Source organism: Engystomops pustulosus, chromosome 4 (assembly GCF_040894005.1).
Source record: "Engystomops pustulosus chromosome 4, aEngPut4.maternal, whole genome shotgun sequence".
In the NCBI taxonomy this organism is placed as follows: domain Eukaryota; kingdom Metazoa; phylum Chordata; class Amphibia; order Anura; family Leptodactylidae; genus Engystomops; species Engystomops pustulosus.
The window spans coordinates 160022192-160039915 of NC_092414.1; the positions used below are offsets into that span (position 1 = coordinate 160022192).

The 17724-nt window shown below is 40.3% G+C and overlaps 1 protein-coding gene across 3 annotated transcripts in view; it reads left to right on the plus strand.

Moving 5' to 3' along the window:
* Nucleotides 1-17724, plus strand: part of PDE8A (phosphodiesterase 8A) — a 176042-nt gene that overhangs the window by 108794 nt on the left and 49524 nt on the right. For all 3 annotated transcript variants that reach the window (XM_072148324.1, XM_072148322.1, XM_072148321.1), the window contains exons 2-3: nucleotides 7063-7119; nucleotides 12257-12447. In XM_072148324.1, coding sequence (XP_072004425.1) covers nucleotides 7063-7119; nucleotides 12257-12447 — 248 coding nt within the window. The remainder of the gene's footprint in view (nucleotides 1-7062; nucleotides 7120-12256; nucleotides 12448-17724) is intronic.

Sequence of the window (17724 nt, forward strand, 5' to 3'; positions counted from 1 at the left end):
AGAAGAGAGAGCATCCTCATCTGTAACCTCATATACCAGAAGAGAGGGCGTCCTCATCTGTAACCTCATATATCAGAAGAGAGAGCGTCCTCATCTATAACCTCATATACCAGAAGAGAGAGCGTCCTCATCTGTAACCTCATATACCAGAAGAGAGAGCATCCTCATCTGTAACCTCATATACCAGAAGAGAGAACTTCCTCATCTGTAACCTCATATACCAGAAGAGAGAGCTTCCTCATCTATAACCTCATATACCAGAAGAGAGAGCGTCCTCATCTATAACCTCATATATACCAGAAGAGAGAGCGTCCTCATCTATAACCACCTATACCAGAAGAGAGAGCGTCCTCATCTGTAACCTCATATACCAGAAGAGAGAGCGTCCTCATCTGCAACCTCATATACCAGAAGAGAGAGCGTACTCATCTATAACCTCATCTACCAGAAGAGAGAGCGTCCTCATCTATAACCTCATATACCAGAAGAGAGCTTCCTCATCTATAACCTCATATACCAGAAGAGAGGGCGTCCTCATCTATAACCTCATATACCAGAAGAGAGAGCGTCCTCATCTATAACCTCATATACCAGAAGAGAGCTTCCTCATCTATAACCTCATATACCAGAAGAGAGAGCGTCCTCATCTATAACCTCATATACCAGAAGAGAGGGCGTCCTCATCTATAACCTCATATACCAGAAGAGAGGGCGTCCTCATCTATAACCTCATATACCAGAAGAGAGAGCGTCCTCATCTATAACCTCATATACCAGAAGAGAGAGCGTCCTCATCTATAACCTCATATACCAGAAGAGAGAGCGTCCTCATCTATAACCTCATATACCAGAAGAGAGAGCGTCCTCATCTATAACCTCATATACCAGAAGAGAGAGCGTCCTCATCTATAACCTCATATACCAGAAGAGAGAGCGTCCTCATCTGCAACCTCATATACCAGAAGAGAGAGCGTACTCATCTATAACCTCATATACCAGAAGAGAGCTTCCTCATCTATAACCTCATATACCAGAAGAGAGGGCGTCCTCATCTATAACCTCATATACCAGAAGAGAGAGCGTCCTCATCTATAACCTCATATACCAGAAGAGAGAGCGTCCTCATCTATAACCTCATATACCAGAAGAGAGGGCGTCCTCATCTATAACCTCATATACCAGAAGAGAGGGCGTCCTCATCTATAACCTCATATACCAGAAGAGAGAGCGTCCTCATCTATAACCTCATATACCAGAAGAGAGAGCGTCCTCATCTATAACCTCATATACCAGAAGAGAGAGCGTCCTCATCTATAACCTCATATACCAGAAGAGAGAGCGTCCTCATCTATAACCTCATATACCAGAAGAGAGAGCGTCCTCATCTATAACCTCATATACCAGAAGAGAGAGCGTACTCATCTATAACCTCATATACCAGAAGAGAGAGCGTACTCATCTATAACCTCATATACCAGAAGAGAGAGCGTCCTCATCTATAACCTCATATACCAGAAGAGAGCTTCCTCATCTATAACCTCATATACCAGAAGAGAGAGCGTCCTCATCTATAACCTCATATACCAGAAGAGAGGGCGTCCTCATCTATAACCTCATATACCAGAAGAGAGGGCGTCCTCATCTATAACCTCATATACCAGAAGAGAGAGCGTCCTCATCTATAACCTCATATACCAGAAGAGAGAGCGTCCTCATCTATAACCTCATATACCAGAAGAGAGAGCGTCCTCATCTATAACCTCATATACCAGAAGAGAGAGCGTCCTCATCTATAACCTCATATACCAGAAGAGAGAGCGTCCTCATCTATAACCTCATATACCAGAAGAGAGAGCATCCTCATCTATAACCTCATATACCAGAAGAGAGAGCATCCTCATCTATAACCTCATATACCAGAAGAGAGAGCGTACTCATCTATAACCTCATATACCAGAAGAGAGCTTCCTCATCTATAACCTCATATACCAGAAGAGAGAGCGTCCTCATCTATAACCTCATATACCAGAAGAGAGGGCGTCCTCATCTATAACCTCATATACCAGAAGAGAGGGCGTCCTCATCTATAACCTCATATACCAGAAGAGAGGGCGTCCTCATCTATAACCTCATATACCAGAAGAGAGAGCGTCCTCATCTATAACCTCATATACCAGAAGAGAGAGCGTCCTCATCTATAACCTCATATACCAGAAGAGAGAGCGTCCTCATCTATAACCTCATATACCAGAAGAGAGCTTCCTCATCTATAACCTCATATACCAGAAGAGAGCTTCCTCATCTATAACCTCATATACCAGAAGAGAGAGCGTCCTCATCTATAACCTCATATACCAGAAGAGAGGGCGTCCTCATCTATAACCTCATATACCAGAAGAGAGGGCGTCCTCATCTATAACCTCATATACCAGAAGAGAGCTTCCTCATCTATAACCTCATATACCAGAAGAGAGCTTCCTCATCTATAACCTCATATACCAGAAGAGAGAGCGTCCTCATCTATAACCTCATATACCAGAAGAGAGGGCGTCCTCATCTATAACCTCATATACCAGAAGAGAGGGCGTCCTCATCTATAACCTCATATACCAGAAGAGAGGGCGTCCTCATCTATAACCTCATATACCAGAAGAGAGGGCGTCCTCATCTATAACCTCATATACCAGAAGAGAGGGCGTCCTCATCTATAACCTCATATACCAGAAGAGAGGGCGTCCTCATCTATAACCTCATATACCAGAAGAGAGGGCGTCCTCATCTATAACCTCATATACCAGAAGAGAGAGCGTCCTCATCTATAACCTCATATACCAGAAGAGAGAGCGTCCTCATCTGTAACCTCATATACCAGAAGAGGGGGCGCTGTACCAGGCTCTTCTGCTCCATTCAGCGACTGTAATGGTTCAGCCAACGTTGGTGCCAAACTCCTAAGGAATCGTCTATCACTGTACGCCCTGCAGTAGGGAACCATGCCAGTATCCTCCTTGAGTATGAATGTCCTAAAATTATTTCCCACGTTGAGCCAAACTGTGTTGGCCTATCCCAGGCAGTGTAATAAGGATTGGACCCATTGCCAGTAGCAACCTGCTATACAAAAACCCAGGTTCTGTCCCAATAGCCAATAGTAAAGCTGGAAGATTATGTGAAAAAGGCAATTATGAACAATACTCTTTAACACCTCTCTTGCAGGTCTGTACCCTGAACTGTGTAATGGATTGTGGTCTTTTATCTGGCAGTAAAGATTCCAGTTATGACCTGTGTCTGAGTTATTACAGACTTGCATTACCCCAAGTGGTTGTAAGGCCTCATTGTGAGGGACACAGGGCTAGCACCCCACAACACCGCCTGTGACACATGTACTATAAGCTCCAGCAAGCCCTTGTACCACAACATCAAGTCTCCTCTGGGCATCACATTTGCATATTAGATAAACTCTACATTAGATTAGACATTGTCATAGGGTTAGGCAAGCATCGTTTAGGGTTTAAGTTAGTAAAGGGAACCTACCATCAGATCTGCCTTAATATGAACTGCTTTCCATATTTTTTTTAACTTTTTTTTTTTTGACACAATACCGTGACTTGATTCCTAGATGATCCTCCACAGAAGGGAGTGTGTTTGCTATTATTATTTAATGAGAGGACCACCCCTCCCCTTCTTCCTCATTGACTTTCAATGAAAAGGGGTTGGGTGAGGAGCACTCACTCCCCTTCCTCCACTTGGCCGTGTGCTCCCAGGATCCCGTGCAATGGGCCTTATACTGAGTTATACCAACCAGACTAAAACCTCTATCTGAAAATGAAATCCTACGCACATGTACAAGCTAAATGTGCAAAAAAAATAGGGAAAGTGCATCTCTCCTTTTAAGGGGTTGTGCACCTTCTTCAAATAATTGATATTATTTGTGTATTGAAAAGTTATACAATTTTCCAATATACTTTCGGTAAGTGTTCCGCATGGTTTTCTAGATCTATGCTTGCTGTCATTCTATAGGAGGCTTCATTGTTTACTTCCTGTGAATAAAAACAGATCCATGATCATGTAATGTCACACAGGTGCACAGTTTTTTTTTTTTGTTTTTTTTTTAATAATACACCGATCTGTGATCTACGGAGCTGTGCACCTGTGTGACATTACATGACGGTGGATCTGTTTTTAATCACAGGAAGTAAACAACTAAGCTTCATGTAGAAGAACAGTAAGAGATGCAGAACACTCTAGGAATTGATACAGAAGGTATACTGGAAAATTGTATAACTTTTTATTACACAAACCATATCAATTATTTTCTGAAACTAGACAACCCCTTTAAACTGCCAGAATGAAGAAAAATCTTGGGAACCTTGTTGCAAACGGAGAATCTTTTCTCTAATTTTATTGCTGGTTTTATGATTATAGTTGTTTTTTTTTTTCACATTTCCAGGAAATACAATCTGCCAGAATACTTTTAATACTGTAAGTGATGTCTGAACTAGACTAGACAAAACTATCTTCGGCTCTGAGTTTCTCTGGAGCCAAGGTCGAGTACAGATGATAAATGTTCAGTTCTTCAATTTACTGGACACAATAGCAAACCTTGTTGCCTCAGCCATTATATATATATATATATATATATATCTATATCTCCATATCCCTGTTGGATGATACAACAGGGAAACATCAACCATGTACATATAACTGTTGACATCTTCAAGTTTATTGTGGTTAACATAAAAATTAAGGTCTATCAATCAACACAGCTTTTACAATGTCCCATTCTGTGCTAAATGCAATAAAATTCTGAAATTGTCTGGTTGAAAGTTGTTTTTTTTTGTTTTTTTTTCTACACATCTTTCAGGAGTTATTAAAAATCAATCCAATATACTTCTACTGTAAATTGGTGCAGGCTAGCCACTGGCCCATATTTTCAAAACCGCTATGTGCCACTATAAGTGGTTATAACTTTGGAACACTTCATCTTATCCAGGGGATTTTGAGATTGTTTTCTTGTGACACTTTGTACTTCATGTTAGTTGTAACATTTGGGTGATATGTTTTGCATTTATTTATGAAAAAAAAAAAAAAAAAGCGTACTTTTGAGGGACCTGCTCAGCTTTCAAGTCACCTTGAGAGGGCTAAATAATAGCAAAACCCCATAAATTAACAAATTTTATAAACAAACAAAAAAACCCCCAGGAACCAATCTATTTACCACAAGCTGTTTGTTTGATGCACGCAGCCCAGGGTCCTAGTGTGCAGGATCCATAGTCCAAGACAAAAAGATGAGAAAAGGCCACAGCATCCAATATGATGAAAAAAGGTTAAACCTTTATTCACACAGGCATAGAAAAAAGTGCAACGTTTCGATTCACAATGAATCTTTGTCAAGCATAATTTTATAAACTCCACTGCTCATCGTAAAACAACTTTTATGACGTTTGTTAACCCTTCAAATTGTTTCACTAGGGTGCAATTTAAATTTTTTTAAATTTATTTTTGGCTAAATGAAGGTATTAAAAAAAACAACAACAAATTCTTGGTGGATAAAATACAAAATTTTGATACCCAAAAGATTGAGACTCAATAGTATGCCAATACCCCAAATGTGGGGGTAAACTGCTGTATGGGCACACGCCATGGCACTGAAGGGAAGCTGCGCCATTCAGATTTGCATTGTTACCTTTCAAGGCTGTACGTATATGTATTTTTCTTTTGGAAATTTAGACATCGAAGGGCTTATTTTCTGTAAGATTTTATGCTCTTTAAAAATGACGTTCAACATACCATAAAATTAATACGTTAATTTTTTTTCTATGAAACTCTACGATTGCAGTCATTCCTCATTTATTTAGTCTTTGGTAAATTTTTCCATTTTTACTGAACAAAAACTATTATATAGAAAATGTCATTTGTTTTTTGTTTTTTTTAAATGGTGTTCATTGAGTTGGTCCAGGGATGTCTCAGATTTATTGTACGGATTTTTACGGATGCGGCGATACCAAAACCATGTTTTGTTTTTGTGACTTTATTTTGTATTACTTGCTTTATTAGATGTATGTCTGATGTGAAATGGTGGTGTTAAGAGGACTTTAACTTTATTAAATTATTTTTATTTGAAAAATTAGATTTCCATCAATTTCTGTCGGCCCAATTGAGACATATAGAGTAGAACGGTCATGCGCGGCCGTCTACTCTGTTACTCTCGTGGAGTGATAAGGGGTCCGACACTGGTATGTGGGACCCCACAGGCCCCCACGTTTTTGTGATCTGTGGGGGTCACATCATTGAGGCCCCCACTGATCAGCAAGTTAGGCTCTACCCGGTGGAGTGGATAGGGCCTAATTTCAATTTGTGGGAAGACCCCTTTAACTGCAGTATCAGACAGAGGCACTGGGCAAGATATGTGCTGTTTTCTTTTCTAATCTTGATCAAAACATTATACATAACATCAGAAATCCTTGTCAATTATTATATTGAAGGAACCAGGAAAGATGCCATCACTTAAGGAAAATAAATAACTATTTCATAATCATAAGATGCTCTATAACGCTGCATTGTTTGAATTGGTACAAATGTGTTGATGTATAATGAGCCCGCCAAGCCATTTCTGCTGGAAGGTAAATTGTCTAATTCTTCCTTTAAAGGGTTTGTCCACTTTCAGCAAATAATTTGATACTGTTTTGTGTAATCAAAAATTATATTTAATCCTGTGGATTAAAACTGGTCCATGTTCATGTGATGTCACACAGGTGCACAGCTCGTTATATAATGGAGAGTAATCAGAGCTGTGTGATATAACAAGCCATGCACCTGTGTGACATCACATGACCATGGAGCACGAGTCTCACAATTTTTCATATTTTTCATTGACCAGGTAGACATCATATTAAGATCTGAGGGGATTACGTTTATCTTATACTAATAACGTTAACTGTGTCAAATAAAGGACTTTGTTTTATAAGGATTTCTGGGATGCTGCTTGACTTGATGCTTGGTATTTAAATGTTTTTGGCTTTCATGGATCTGAAGTACAAAATTAATGTGTTTTTATTTTCTTCATAGGCAGCTGTAACAGAGGTGCAGTTTGGTCCGATGAGACTCCACCAAGATCAACTTCAGGTATTCTTATGAGAAGTTTTGTTGAAATTGAAACTTAAGTGATATACTTAATTAAATAAGTATGTTCCTGTATCCTTCTCAAATAATGAAGAAAGGCAAATCATTTATTTAAGTTTAGGTAAATCTGCTTTCTGTCCAGTATCTACTGACAGCTTAAAGATAAAGGAACTTGAAAGTGTCTAATGACTTAACGCATTATATACAGTCCCTGGATAGCTAAATCTCCTCAGAAATGAATCAAAAAGGGAAATCATTTCTAGGTATTGAAAGAGTTAATCATTAGCCTCCTTATCTGAATGAAGTGGACAGACCTCAGAAAGGCTTTAAGATACACTGCTCGCTAGAGGAGAAGGAGCAGTGTCATATACAGCTTAGCATTGACATTGCAGCCATAAGTTTTTTAGTATGCCTATTCGCTTAGAAAACATCTCTATATTTATTTAAATGAGCCAGTACTTTTAACATGCCTTGTTCCTCTAACTAGCAATTGTTCATGGACAGATAGAGATCACATGACCCTCCATCTGTGGCCATGTTATGGTCAGGAATGTTTGGCCGATGAGGCTAGACAGGAGGCTTCACTTTAGATATCAAGAAAGCGGTGCAGAACTTTTAATAGATGTATATTGGCAAATTACCTAATATTTTGCCCCCCCCCCACTTTACAAAAACATGAGGTAAAATGGCCAACCCCTTTAAATGTACTCAGGATAACAAAATAACATATTCTCTAATGCACTGTTACTAACAAAAATACAGCATTTGACTGGTATAATTTGAACCTGTCTCTATCAGTCCTGGTGTTTTACAATTTGGGTGGTTCCTGCATTCGACCATATCTTCTGAGTATGATGAGATTCTTCTCATGAATAGCTTCTCTTGTCTGCACACACGCAATGCTCTCTGCATTCTGCCCCTCCCCCTGCATTACAAGGCCTGCTCAGACTCGGGCACTTTCTACCAGCAAGCAGTAGTGTGCAGAGATTTACCTAACTAGCTACAGACTAGATAAAGTATTTATCTGTGTGGTATAGGTGAATTAGCAGAGCTGAGAGTGTCATTGTGTTCTCATGATGATCATCTCTCATCTGTCTTGTCTCCTTTTTTTTGTACTAATAGAATGTTCAGAAGATAAATAAAAGTGTAGATAAACCCTGTACCCTGATAATCTAAGTACATTGTTCGGACACAGCATCTCATAGCACAGAGGAATCATGAAATGTCTGCTTAGAGAGTCCCCACCCACACTCTGGATTCTTACACTGACCTGTCTAGGGAGGGTAAACATCACTATTAAAATTTGAGAACTTTCTTTCAATGGAAAACCTGTATAACTCCTTTGCTCAACAGGATGTACTATTGCTGTGCGGGGAGTATGGAGGGAGCTCACGGACTGTATAACACAGCTGACAGTCACCTGTAACTACTGCGGCACCTAGCAGAGCCGCCGGTGGCCAATCACCGTCCTCCGTGATGTCCTCAGTGGGTAGCAGTCGGTTGCCATGGCAGCCTACACTCCCATAGAGACACACATAGGCCTGCCATGGATAGTGATCTATTAGAGACTATTCAAGATCAGCAATAAATTACTATATACTGCAATACAGTAGTATAAAGGGTCGCAAATTGATATAAATTCCAGAACGTACCGCAAAACATGACACCTTACATAGTTCCATACACTAAAGTGTACATCATTCAATAGCTAATTGATGAGATTTTATGAACTCTTTCTTGGTGGGGGATAAGAAAATCATTAATTCTGGTTTAGGGATTTTTTTTGTTGTTTTTGTCAGTTTACCATAGCTTAACCCCTTTCCGCACCTTGACGTGATTCTACGTCATAGGATGCGGCTCGTTCCCGGACCTTGATGTAGAATCACGTAATGGCAATCGCACAGGCTCAGAAGCTGGGCCCTGCGATCGCCGCGGGATCCCGGTGGTACACGGTACCCGGGATCCTGCAGTAACAGCCGGGATCGCGATAGTCGCAATCCCGGCTGTTTAACCCTATAGACCGCAGCGTCTATGGTGCCTCGGCACTGCGATCGGCACCCTCCGTGCAGGGCACGGAGGTGCCGATCGTTACCATGGTAACCCCGAGGTCCGATAAGGACCCCAGGACTTCCTGTAGTAGCTGCCTGTGAACGATCTAACAGTGCAGCTGTCAGCCTATGCAGAATGCATAGGCTGACTATGTAATTTGCTGCAATACATTAGTATTGCAGTATATTACAATAAACAAGTGATCAAATGTTTCTATTACTTTGTTTTCCCATCAGACATTGTACTTCAATCTCAAAATCCCCTGGATATGTTAAAGCGTCACAAAGTTAGAACCTCCTATAATGACACAGGGCAAATTTAAAAAATCAGGACTGGTCCTAAACGTCTAAAATGGCTTGGACACAAAGGGGTTAAAAATAATATGTGATCTTTATTTTATGGGTCACCATGATTGTAGCGATACCTATTTATATAGTTTTTTTTATGGTTGACTTCTTTTGTAAAATACAGAACTCGTTTGGTGAGAAATTCGCTTGTTTTTGCATCACCGTGTATTAAGAGGCATAAGATTTTTATTTTTTTGTTTAAAGAGCTGTTTTAGGGCTTGTTATTGTTATCTTGTTGGGATAATTGTTACTTTTTGATCACTTTTTATTCTGATTTTATAAGGTTGGGTGTGAAAATATTAATATTTTTGCAGGATTCTTTCCTTTTGTTTTCTTTTTAATGGTGTTCACCGTATGGCAGTGATGGTGAACCTTTTAGAGATCGAGTGCCCAAAATGAGACCCAAAACACAAAAGCTTTTCCCAAAGTGGCAACACAGCAATTTAGGCAGTAACAAACTTATTGCTACCAGAATCTTTGAGCTCCAATCCGACCCTGTCCACATCTTCTCACTCTTCAGATAGGACCAGGCAGCACAGGATGGGTCACTTTAAAATATCAGGGCACTACTTGGACTGCCTGAGACTGCAGAAAGTTGCTGCTTCTGGCAAACTCTGTGCCTGGGAGACAGCCCGCGTGCCCACAGAGAGGTCTCTGAGTGCCATATCTGGCACCAGTGCCATAGGTTCGCCTCCACTGCCATATGGGTTCAGTAACAGTTTTATTTTATTGTAGGGTTTGCGGCAGTATTGTGTCGCGGCTGCACTGTGTCCGGCATCCCCAAAAATTCTGTACCTAAAGGGGCATTCCGGTGCAGTGTCAGTCCATCTACATCTATTACTGCGACTGGTCAGAATTTTGTTGCACGGTCTATGTTAATGGTTCACTCTGCACATTCTACAGGCAAACTACTCTACTTTTCATAAATGTGGCCCACTATGTAGTGTTTTTGTGCTGATTCTGCATAGGCTGCTGGAAAAGTCATGCTGAAAGCGCAATCTAATTGGCATCTACTGAAGGCAGCCCTGTGTTCCTTCATCAGACATCATTGCTGCCATAGACATAATGGGGTGCTGACTGTCCTGGTGAGCACCTGGTACTGACCTAATAGATGCTGCAGTCATCATGACCACGGCATCTATACGGTTAAACAGCCAGGACCGGAACTATTGTGATCCTAGCTGTTAGTGCGGGAACCCGGCTGTCACGTGCTGCCGGGATCTCGTGGTGATAGTCTAGGCTTAGAAGCCAACGTAAATGCTTTCTTTTATACTTACTGTATCAATTCCTCCAGGTTTTCTAGATCTCCACTTGCTGTCCTTTTATAGGAAGCTTCTTTGTTTACTTCCTGTGGATAAACCTCAGTTCCTGGTCATGTGACGTCACACAGGTGCAAGGCACGTCCTATCACAAAGTGTTATTCTAAGGCTGGATTCACATTTGTCTGTGATCAGTTCTGTGCCACGGACTGATCACTCTCCTGGGGACTGAACGCTGTGCATTATATTGAGATATGATGCATAGAGATCTTGTTTTCCCGATATGTGGAGCCAACCCTGTACTTTTTGTATCAAGAACTCCATGCATTATATATCAATATTATTCACATAGTTCAGTCCCCAGCATAGTGATCAGTCTGTGGCACTACAGTTCTCATGTCCGTGATCACGAACAGATGTGAATCCAGCCTTATAATCCCACTCCGTGCCGTCCACCTGTGTGACATCACATGGCCAGGAACTGGTGTCTATAGAACTAGAAAACTATTAGAATAGTATAGACAGAATATTGGAAAATTTTATAGCTTGTCATTTCGCAGACAATGCCTATTATTTGCTCAAAGTTGGACAACCACTCTAAAGGGGTTCTCCTAGACTTTATAAACTTCTATATGGCCGGGGGTGGGCTGCTTAAAAACATAAACCTGTACTTACCCCTGCGAGCCCTCCTGGTGCCCAAGCTGCTATTTCTCCGGTCAGACTGACTGGGGTGGGGGCCATGCCCACCTTTCACCCTGCCGATCACATTACACAGCTTCCGGACAGAAGCTGAACTCGGCGCAGAAAACAGGGACACGGACCGGAGAGATGGTGGCGCAGGACACCTCCCAGCCACAGTTTTTGAAAAGGCTTGGACAACCCCTTTAAGGCCCTTTATATACATTCGAAATACTGTAAGTTGACCACAACTATTTCTGTAGTAATGGGATCATAAAAAATGGCAAAGCATTTTGCACAAAATCCAATAGTTTTCTACATAATATTTCCTCCTGCTCCTGTAATACGGAGTCGTCTTTGCACATGGATCGCTGCAGCAGCCAGTCATAAGCTGATGCTATTACAGGCGCAGGGGTGGTGTGTACACAGTCTTTCATGTCTCAACCGTTTTTTGCACCATTGAACCTCGCGTATGTTTGGCCATGTGACCATGGGGCAACACACAGGTAAAAATTAAGCATCATTGGATTTGATTTGTTTTTTATTTTTATCTTTTTTTTTTTAATTATCTTTTACTTTTCTTTGCTAGCTCCATCCACTCACTACATGAATGACGTTCTCTATGTCTGTAATTCATGAACAAAGCTGATTCGGGAAAATCCATTATCTGTGGTTTTGTGAAAAAAATAAATTGAATAAAAATTCCTCTTGCTTTAAAAAAATAAATTATTCAGAAGCGGAAAAAATGACTTTAAGACAAGTAAAACATTTTCTGACATTCTTTTTTGTTTCAATTCTGTTAATTAGGTACTTTTAGTATTTGCCAAAGAAGATAGCCAGAGTAATGGATTCTGTAGTGCATGTGAGAAAGCGGGCTTTAAGTATAACATTGCCAAGACGCCGGAATCTGCTTTGGAAAGTTTTTTAGATAAACATCATGAAATTATCATTATCGATCATCGACAGTCACGGTGTTTTGATGCAGAAGCTCTATGCAGGTAAGAAATGCCTTTTTAATGTTAATGTGAATGGAACTGATTATTAGAACAATATTCCGTTTTACGTCATATTCGTATGAAAAAGCCTGTCATGGCATCCGTGGCATAATACAAACCTTCCCATTTCTCCACAGATTTCCAGTTTTATTTGCTGCAGGATTGAAATGTTATTCAAATTCTCATGTGACAATTTAGGAATACAGGCAGTCCCCAGGTTACGTACAAGATAGGGTCTGTAGGTTTGTTCTTAAGTTGAATTTGTATGTAAGTCGGAACTGTATATTTTATCATTGTAATCCCAGCCAGAACTTTTTAGGTCTCTGTGACAATTGGATTTTAAAAATGTTTTGTCATAAGAACCAGGATTACCAATAAAGCTTCATTACAGACACCTTTGATAACTGTTACAGTTGTTTATTGTAGCCTAGGGCAAAAGTACAGGAAATTACCAATATCCAGAGGTCCGTTTGTAACTAGGGGTCGTATGTAAGTCGAGTGTTCTTAAGTAGTGGACCACCTGTATACCGTAATCAGTGACTTTATTCACGCAGGTTTTGAGTGTGTGGAAAAAACACTCCATGGCGTATAAACTAGAATAATAAACGATAATCTTTATTGTAATAGCGCTACCATATTCTGCAGCACTTTTTCGATCTTGGGGTACATAAGACATTATAGAGCAGGGGTCAGGAACCTTTTTGGCTGAGAGAGCCATGAACACCACATATTTTAAAATGTAATTCTGTGAGAGCCATACAATATGCACATGCCCCCAAGTAGATAGGTAGCCACATTACATGATCCCCCAGTAGATAGGCAGCAACAGCATTTCCCCTCTCGTAGAAAGGTAGCCCCAGTACATGGCCTCCAATACATGGCCCCCAGTAAATAGGTAGCCCCATTACATGACCCTCAGTAAATGGATAGCCAGTACATTCCCACCAGTAGATAGGTACCCCCAGTAGATAGGTAGCCACATCACATACCCCCCCCAGTAAATAGGTAGCCACAGCACATGCCCCCCAGTAGATAGGTAGCACCATCATGTGTCTGCTAGTAAATAGGTAGCCACAGCACATCCTCCCCCCAGTAGATAGGTAGCTCCAGCACATGCTCCCCAATAGATAGGTAGCCACAGCACATGCCCAAGGTAGATTGGTAGTCACAGCACAAGCCCCCAGTAAATAGGTAGCCACAGCAAATATCTCCCAGTAGACAGGTAGTCCCATCATGTGCCCTCAGGCCCCAGTTCATAGGTAGTAACAGCACATGCCTCCCAGTAGATAGGTAGCGCCAGCACATACATGCCCAGAGTAGATAGGTAGTAACAGCACATGCCCCCCAGTAGATAGGTAGTAACAGCACATGCCTCCCAGTAGATAAGTAGCGCCAGCACATACATGCCCCTCAGTAGATAGGTCGTAACAGCACATGCCTCCCAGTAGATAGGTAGCGCCAGCACATACATGCCCAGAGTAGATAGGTAGCGCCTGCACATGCCTCCCGGTAGATATGTATTCACAGCAAAAAAAAGGGAATACTCACCTATCTGCTCTCCCTTCAGCGGCTTCTTATCACTCCTGCGCTCATCTCTATGACCCAGGCGCTGCTGCCATCGTTGCTTAGACAATGGTGCCTGGGTCATAGAGAAGAGTCACCTAAGTATCGGAGTGCCGATCGCTATAAATCAATGTTTTTTCTGAGAGCCAGATGCAGCCATCAAAAGAGCCACATCTGGCTCCCGAGCCGTAGGTTCCCTACCCCTGTTATAGAGCAATGGTGCAGAAAAAAAGGGATAGTGATGTGCTGCACAGTCTAAATCAATATCAATTGTATAAATTGATCAAAATAGGGAGCATATCTAGGGGTTTTAACCCCTTACGACCCATGACGTGCTCTCCAGAGCTGGTAAGTCTTTGCTGCATATCGCAGCAAAGACTTACTGGTAACACCGCGATTGGTGCTAGCTTTGCCGACGGCTTTAAAAAGATGACTGCGATGGCTACCGTGGGTCTCCTTTAGGGATTCCCCATAGTTCACTCATTGGATAAGTGGACTGTAACCTGCTGACATTTAATGAGATGTTTTACCCCAAACCCCCTCCCTTCCACCCCCCCTCCTCTGTTTGTCTTTTTTGTCTGAATGTCCTGTCCTGTGGATGCGTGTGTTGGATGTATGATGTCTCTATGTGGATTTTAAATTTAGTTTGGTTACGTGGTACTTTTTCTTATGGGGGTTTGTACGCACTTTGGTGGAGAGCGGGATACATGTTTACGGCGGGTCCTGGCCTTTTTTTGTGCTCCGAAGTTATTTGTAATCCTTGACTGTAGATGCTTTTGTGGGCAATATTCACTTTCGTGGGATTTCAATGTGCAACCTGTTGTTAATATTTTGTTACAATAAAGCTTTATAAAAAAAAAAATTAAAAAAATTATGTGCGCCAAAATGATACCACTGAAAAGAAAAACTCAACATTTAAAAAATAAGCCCTTAACCATCTGTGTCAACCAAAAAAATATTAGTTATGTCTTTGAACAGATGTTGATACGAAAACAAATTTAGATTTTCTCTATATCAGTTTTTCTTCAGTAAAATTGTAAAAATGTATCAATGACATCACAGTAATCGTAGTGATCTACAGAATAGAGATATTTTTATGTTACTGTGAACAGCCCCAAAAGAATGCTAAAAAACGGGGAACCAGAATTGACTATTTTCTTTTCCTCCATACTTTCAAGAGTGAATAAAATTTCACCAAAAAGCTAAAGACCCACTTAAATGAAGTATTTGTAAAGTGCATCTAATGTCACAGTAAATAATCCTTTATATGTCCAAATTGCCAAAAAAAATAAAGATTGTATAGCCATTATAAAGTGACAATGCATAATCTGCTCTGAATGGCCCAGCTTCCATCCGATGCCCTGGCGTGTGCCCATACCGTCACATATGGGGGATTGTTATACTCGGGAGAAATTGGATGTCAAATCAAACTTTGGAGCGTTTTGGTATTTTATCCACTGAGACTGTGTACATTTAGAAAAAAAACAAACATTCATTTATTTAAAAGAATTGAAATTTCAAAATTGCACCTGATTATGTTTTAACTCCTGTAAAACAATTAAAGCTTCAAAAAAGTTATTTTACATACTGTATGTTGGTGGGTGTCGTTTTTAGAATGGGGTAACTTATGGAGTTATCCATTATTTAGGCTTCTCAAAGTGACTTGAAAGCTGAGCAGGTCCTTTAATAGCATGATTTTGCATTTTTTATGAAAATGTGAAAAATTGCACCTAAAGTTCTAAGCTTCATAACAACATCCTACAAAAACATGAGGATGCATAAAAAACAAAGTGTCACAAGAAAACAATTTTAAAAGTTTTATAAACACTTATACTGACACATGTCAGATTTTGAAAAAATGGGCCGTGTCAGGAAGGTGAAAAGTGGCTTCAGTGGCAAGGGGTAAAAGAATCTTAACTGTTTAAGGACCGGGCCCTTTCCCGTTTAATTATCATTATTATCGTTTCCATTTTTCACACCACACCTTGCAAAAATCTCAAACTTTTTTTTTACTGTGAGGGCTTGTTTTCTGCATAACAAATTGCACTTCATAGTGATGGTATTGAATATTCCATGCCATGTACTGGGAAGCGGGGAAAAAAATTCCAAATGAAGTGAAAATGGTGAAAAAACGCATTTGCAACGTTTTCTTGTGGGCTTGGATTTTACAGTTTTCACTGAGCGCCCCAAATGACACGTCTACTTTATTCATTGGATCGGTACGATTATGGGGGGATAACAAATTTGTATAGGTTTTATGTTTTCATACATTTACAAAAATTAAAATCTCCTGTACAAATATTTGGGGGGGAATTTTGCCATCTTCTGGCACTAATAATAATTTTTTTCATACTTCATTGTATGGAGCTGTGGGTAGTGTCATTTTCTGCGACTTTTGATGATATTTTCAATTATATAATTTTTAGGACTGTAAGACCTTTTGATCACTTTTTATTGATTTATTTATTTTTTAAATATATATATTTTTAAAATTCATTTATTTTATTTAAATTTTTTTTCAAAATGGCGACTTTGCAGTGAAAAACCGTTGTTATATTTTGCTAGATCGGGCATTTTCGCACATGTCGATACCATAATATGTTTTTAGGATTTTTACTATTTATTTATGTTTATGTCAGTACTAGGGAAAGGGGGGGCTGATTAGAATTCCAATTTTTTTTTTTTTTTACTTTTTTAAAAATTTTTACTGTTTTTCAGACTCCCTAGGGTACTTTAACGCTAGGTTATCTGATTGACCCTATCATATACGGCCATACTACAGTATGGCAGTATATGGGGATTTTCCTCCGCATTTGTTACAATGTGCTGATATGTAATGAAAGGGTTAAAATGGGACAGCCTCGGTTCTTCAGAAGACCCGAGGCTGTCATGGCGAAGGAACGTCGCTCTCCAATGACGTCACAGGGAGCGACGATCCTCGGTAAAATGGTGGTGCCCATGCGTGGCGGCGCTCATTTGATATGCAAATTAGCATTCTCGACACTAGGTTCCTGGGTTTCTCTTCTTCTCTCTCTAGCTGCCAGCGAACCCCACTACCTTTATTATGATTGACAGCTCAGTGTCTCTTCAAACCACTCCCCTGCCTCCTTGTACTTATGGGTCTTCTGCCAATATTCAACTACAGACAAATAAAGCTCTATTTACTTATAGGAAATATTGTGCCAACTTTTTAACACAGTGCCTTGTGTTACATTCATGTCCTGTGACCAGGGTGATGTGATCTATGGTCTTTTTACCCATTACATTTACAAACTGTACCCCATGTATGTATCTGATCACGTGAAATTCACAGCATGGCAATGCAAGGAGGATGGGGAGGAGTCGTAGTCCATGGAGACAGCTGTGATTTCATGTGATCAGATACATCCATTGGGTACATTTTGCAAAGAGAATAGGACCTTAAATGACATCACCCTGGTCACATGATATTAACTCCTGAACAGTTAGTTGTAGGTAGCTCCAAATGATCGGCGCCATTGCTAATTATATAGAGCAGCGGTGAACCCCCATCATACTACATACAATGATTATATGGGCACCTGACATGGTCCGAGCCCATTCTGTGCTGTGATTTGCTCTTTAACACTAGGAAAACAATTGTAATTTATACAATAAATCTGCTTGTAATATCAGTCATACAAGGGCTATGAGTACAAAAGAAATTGTATAAATATTTGGCTTGTAAGGGTGCGGTTA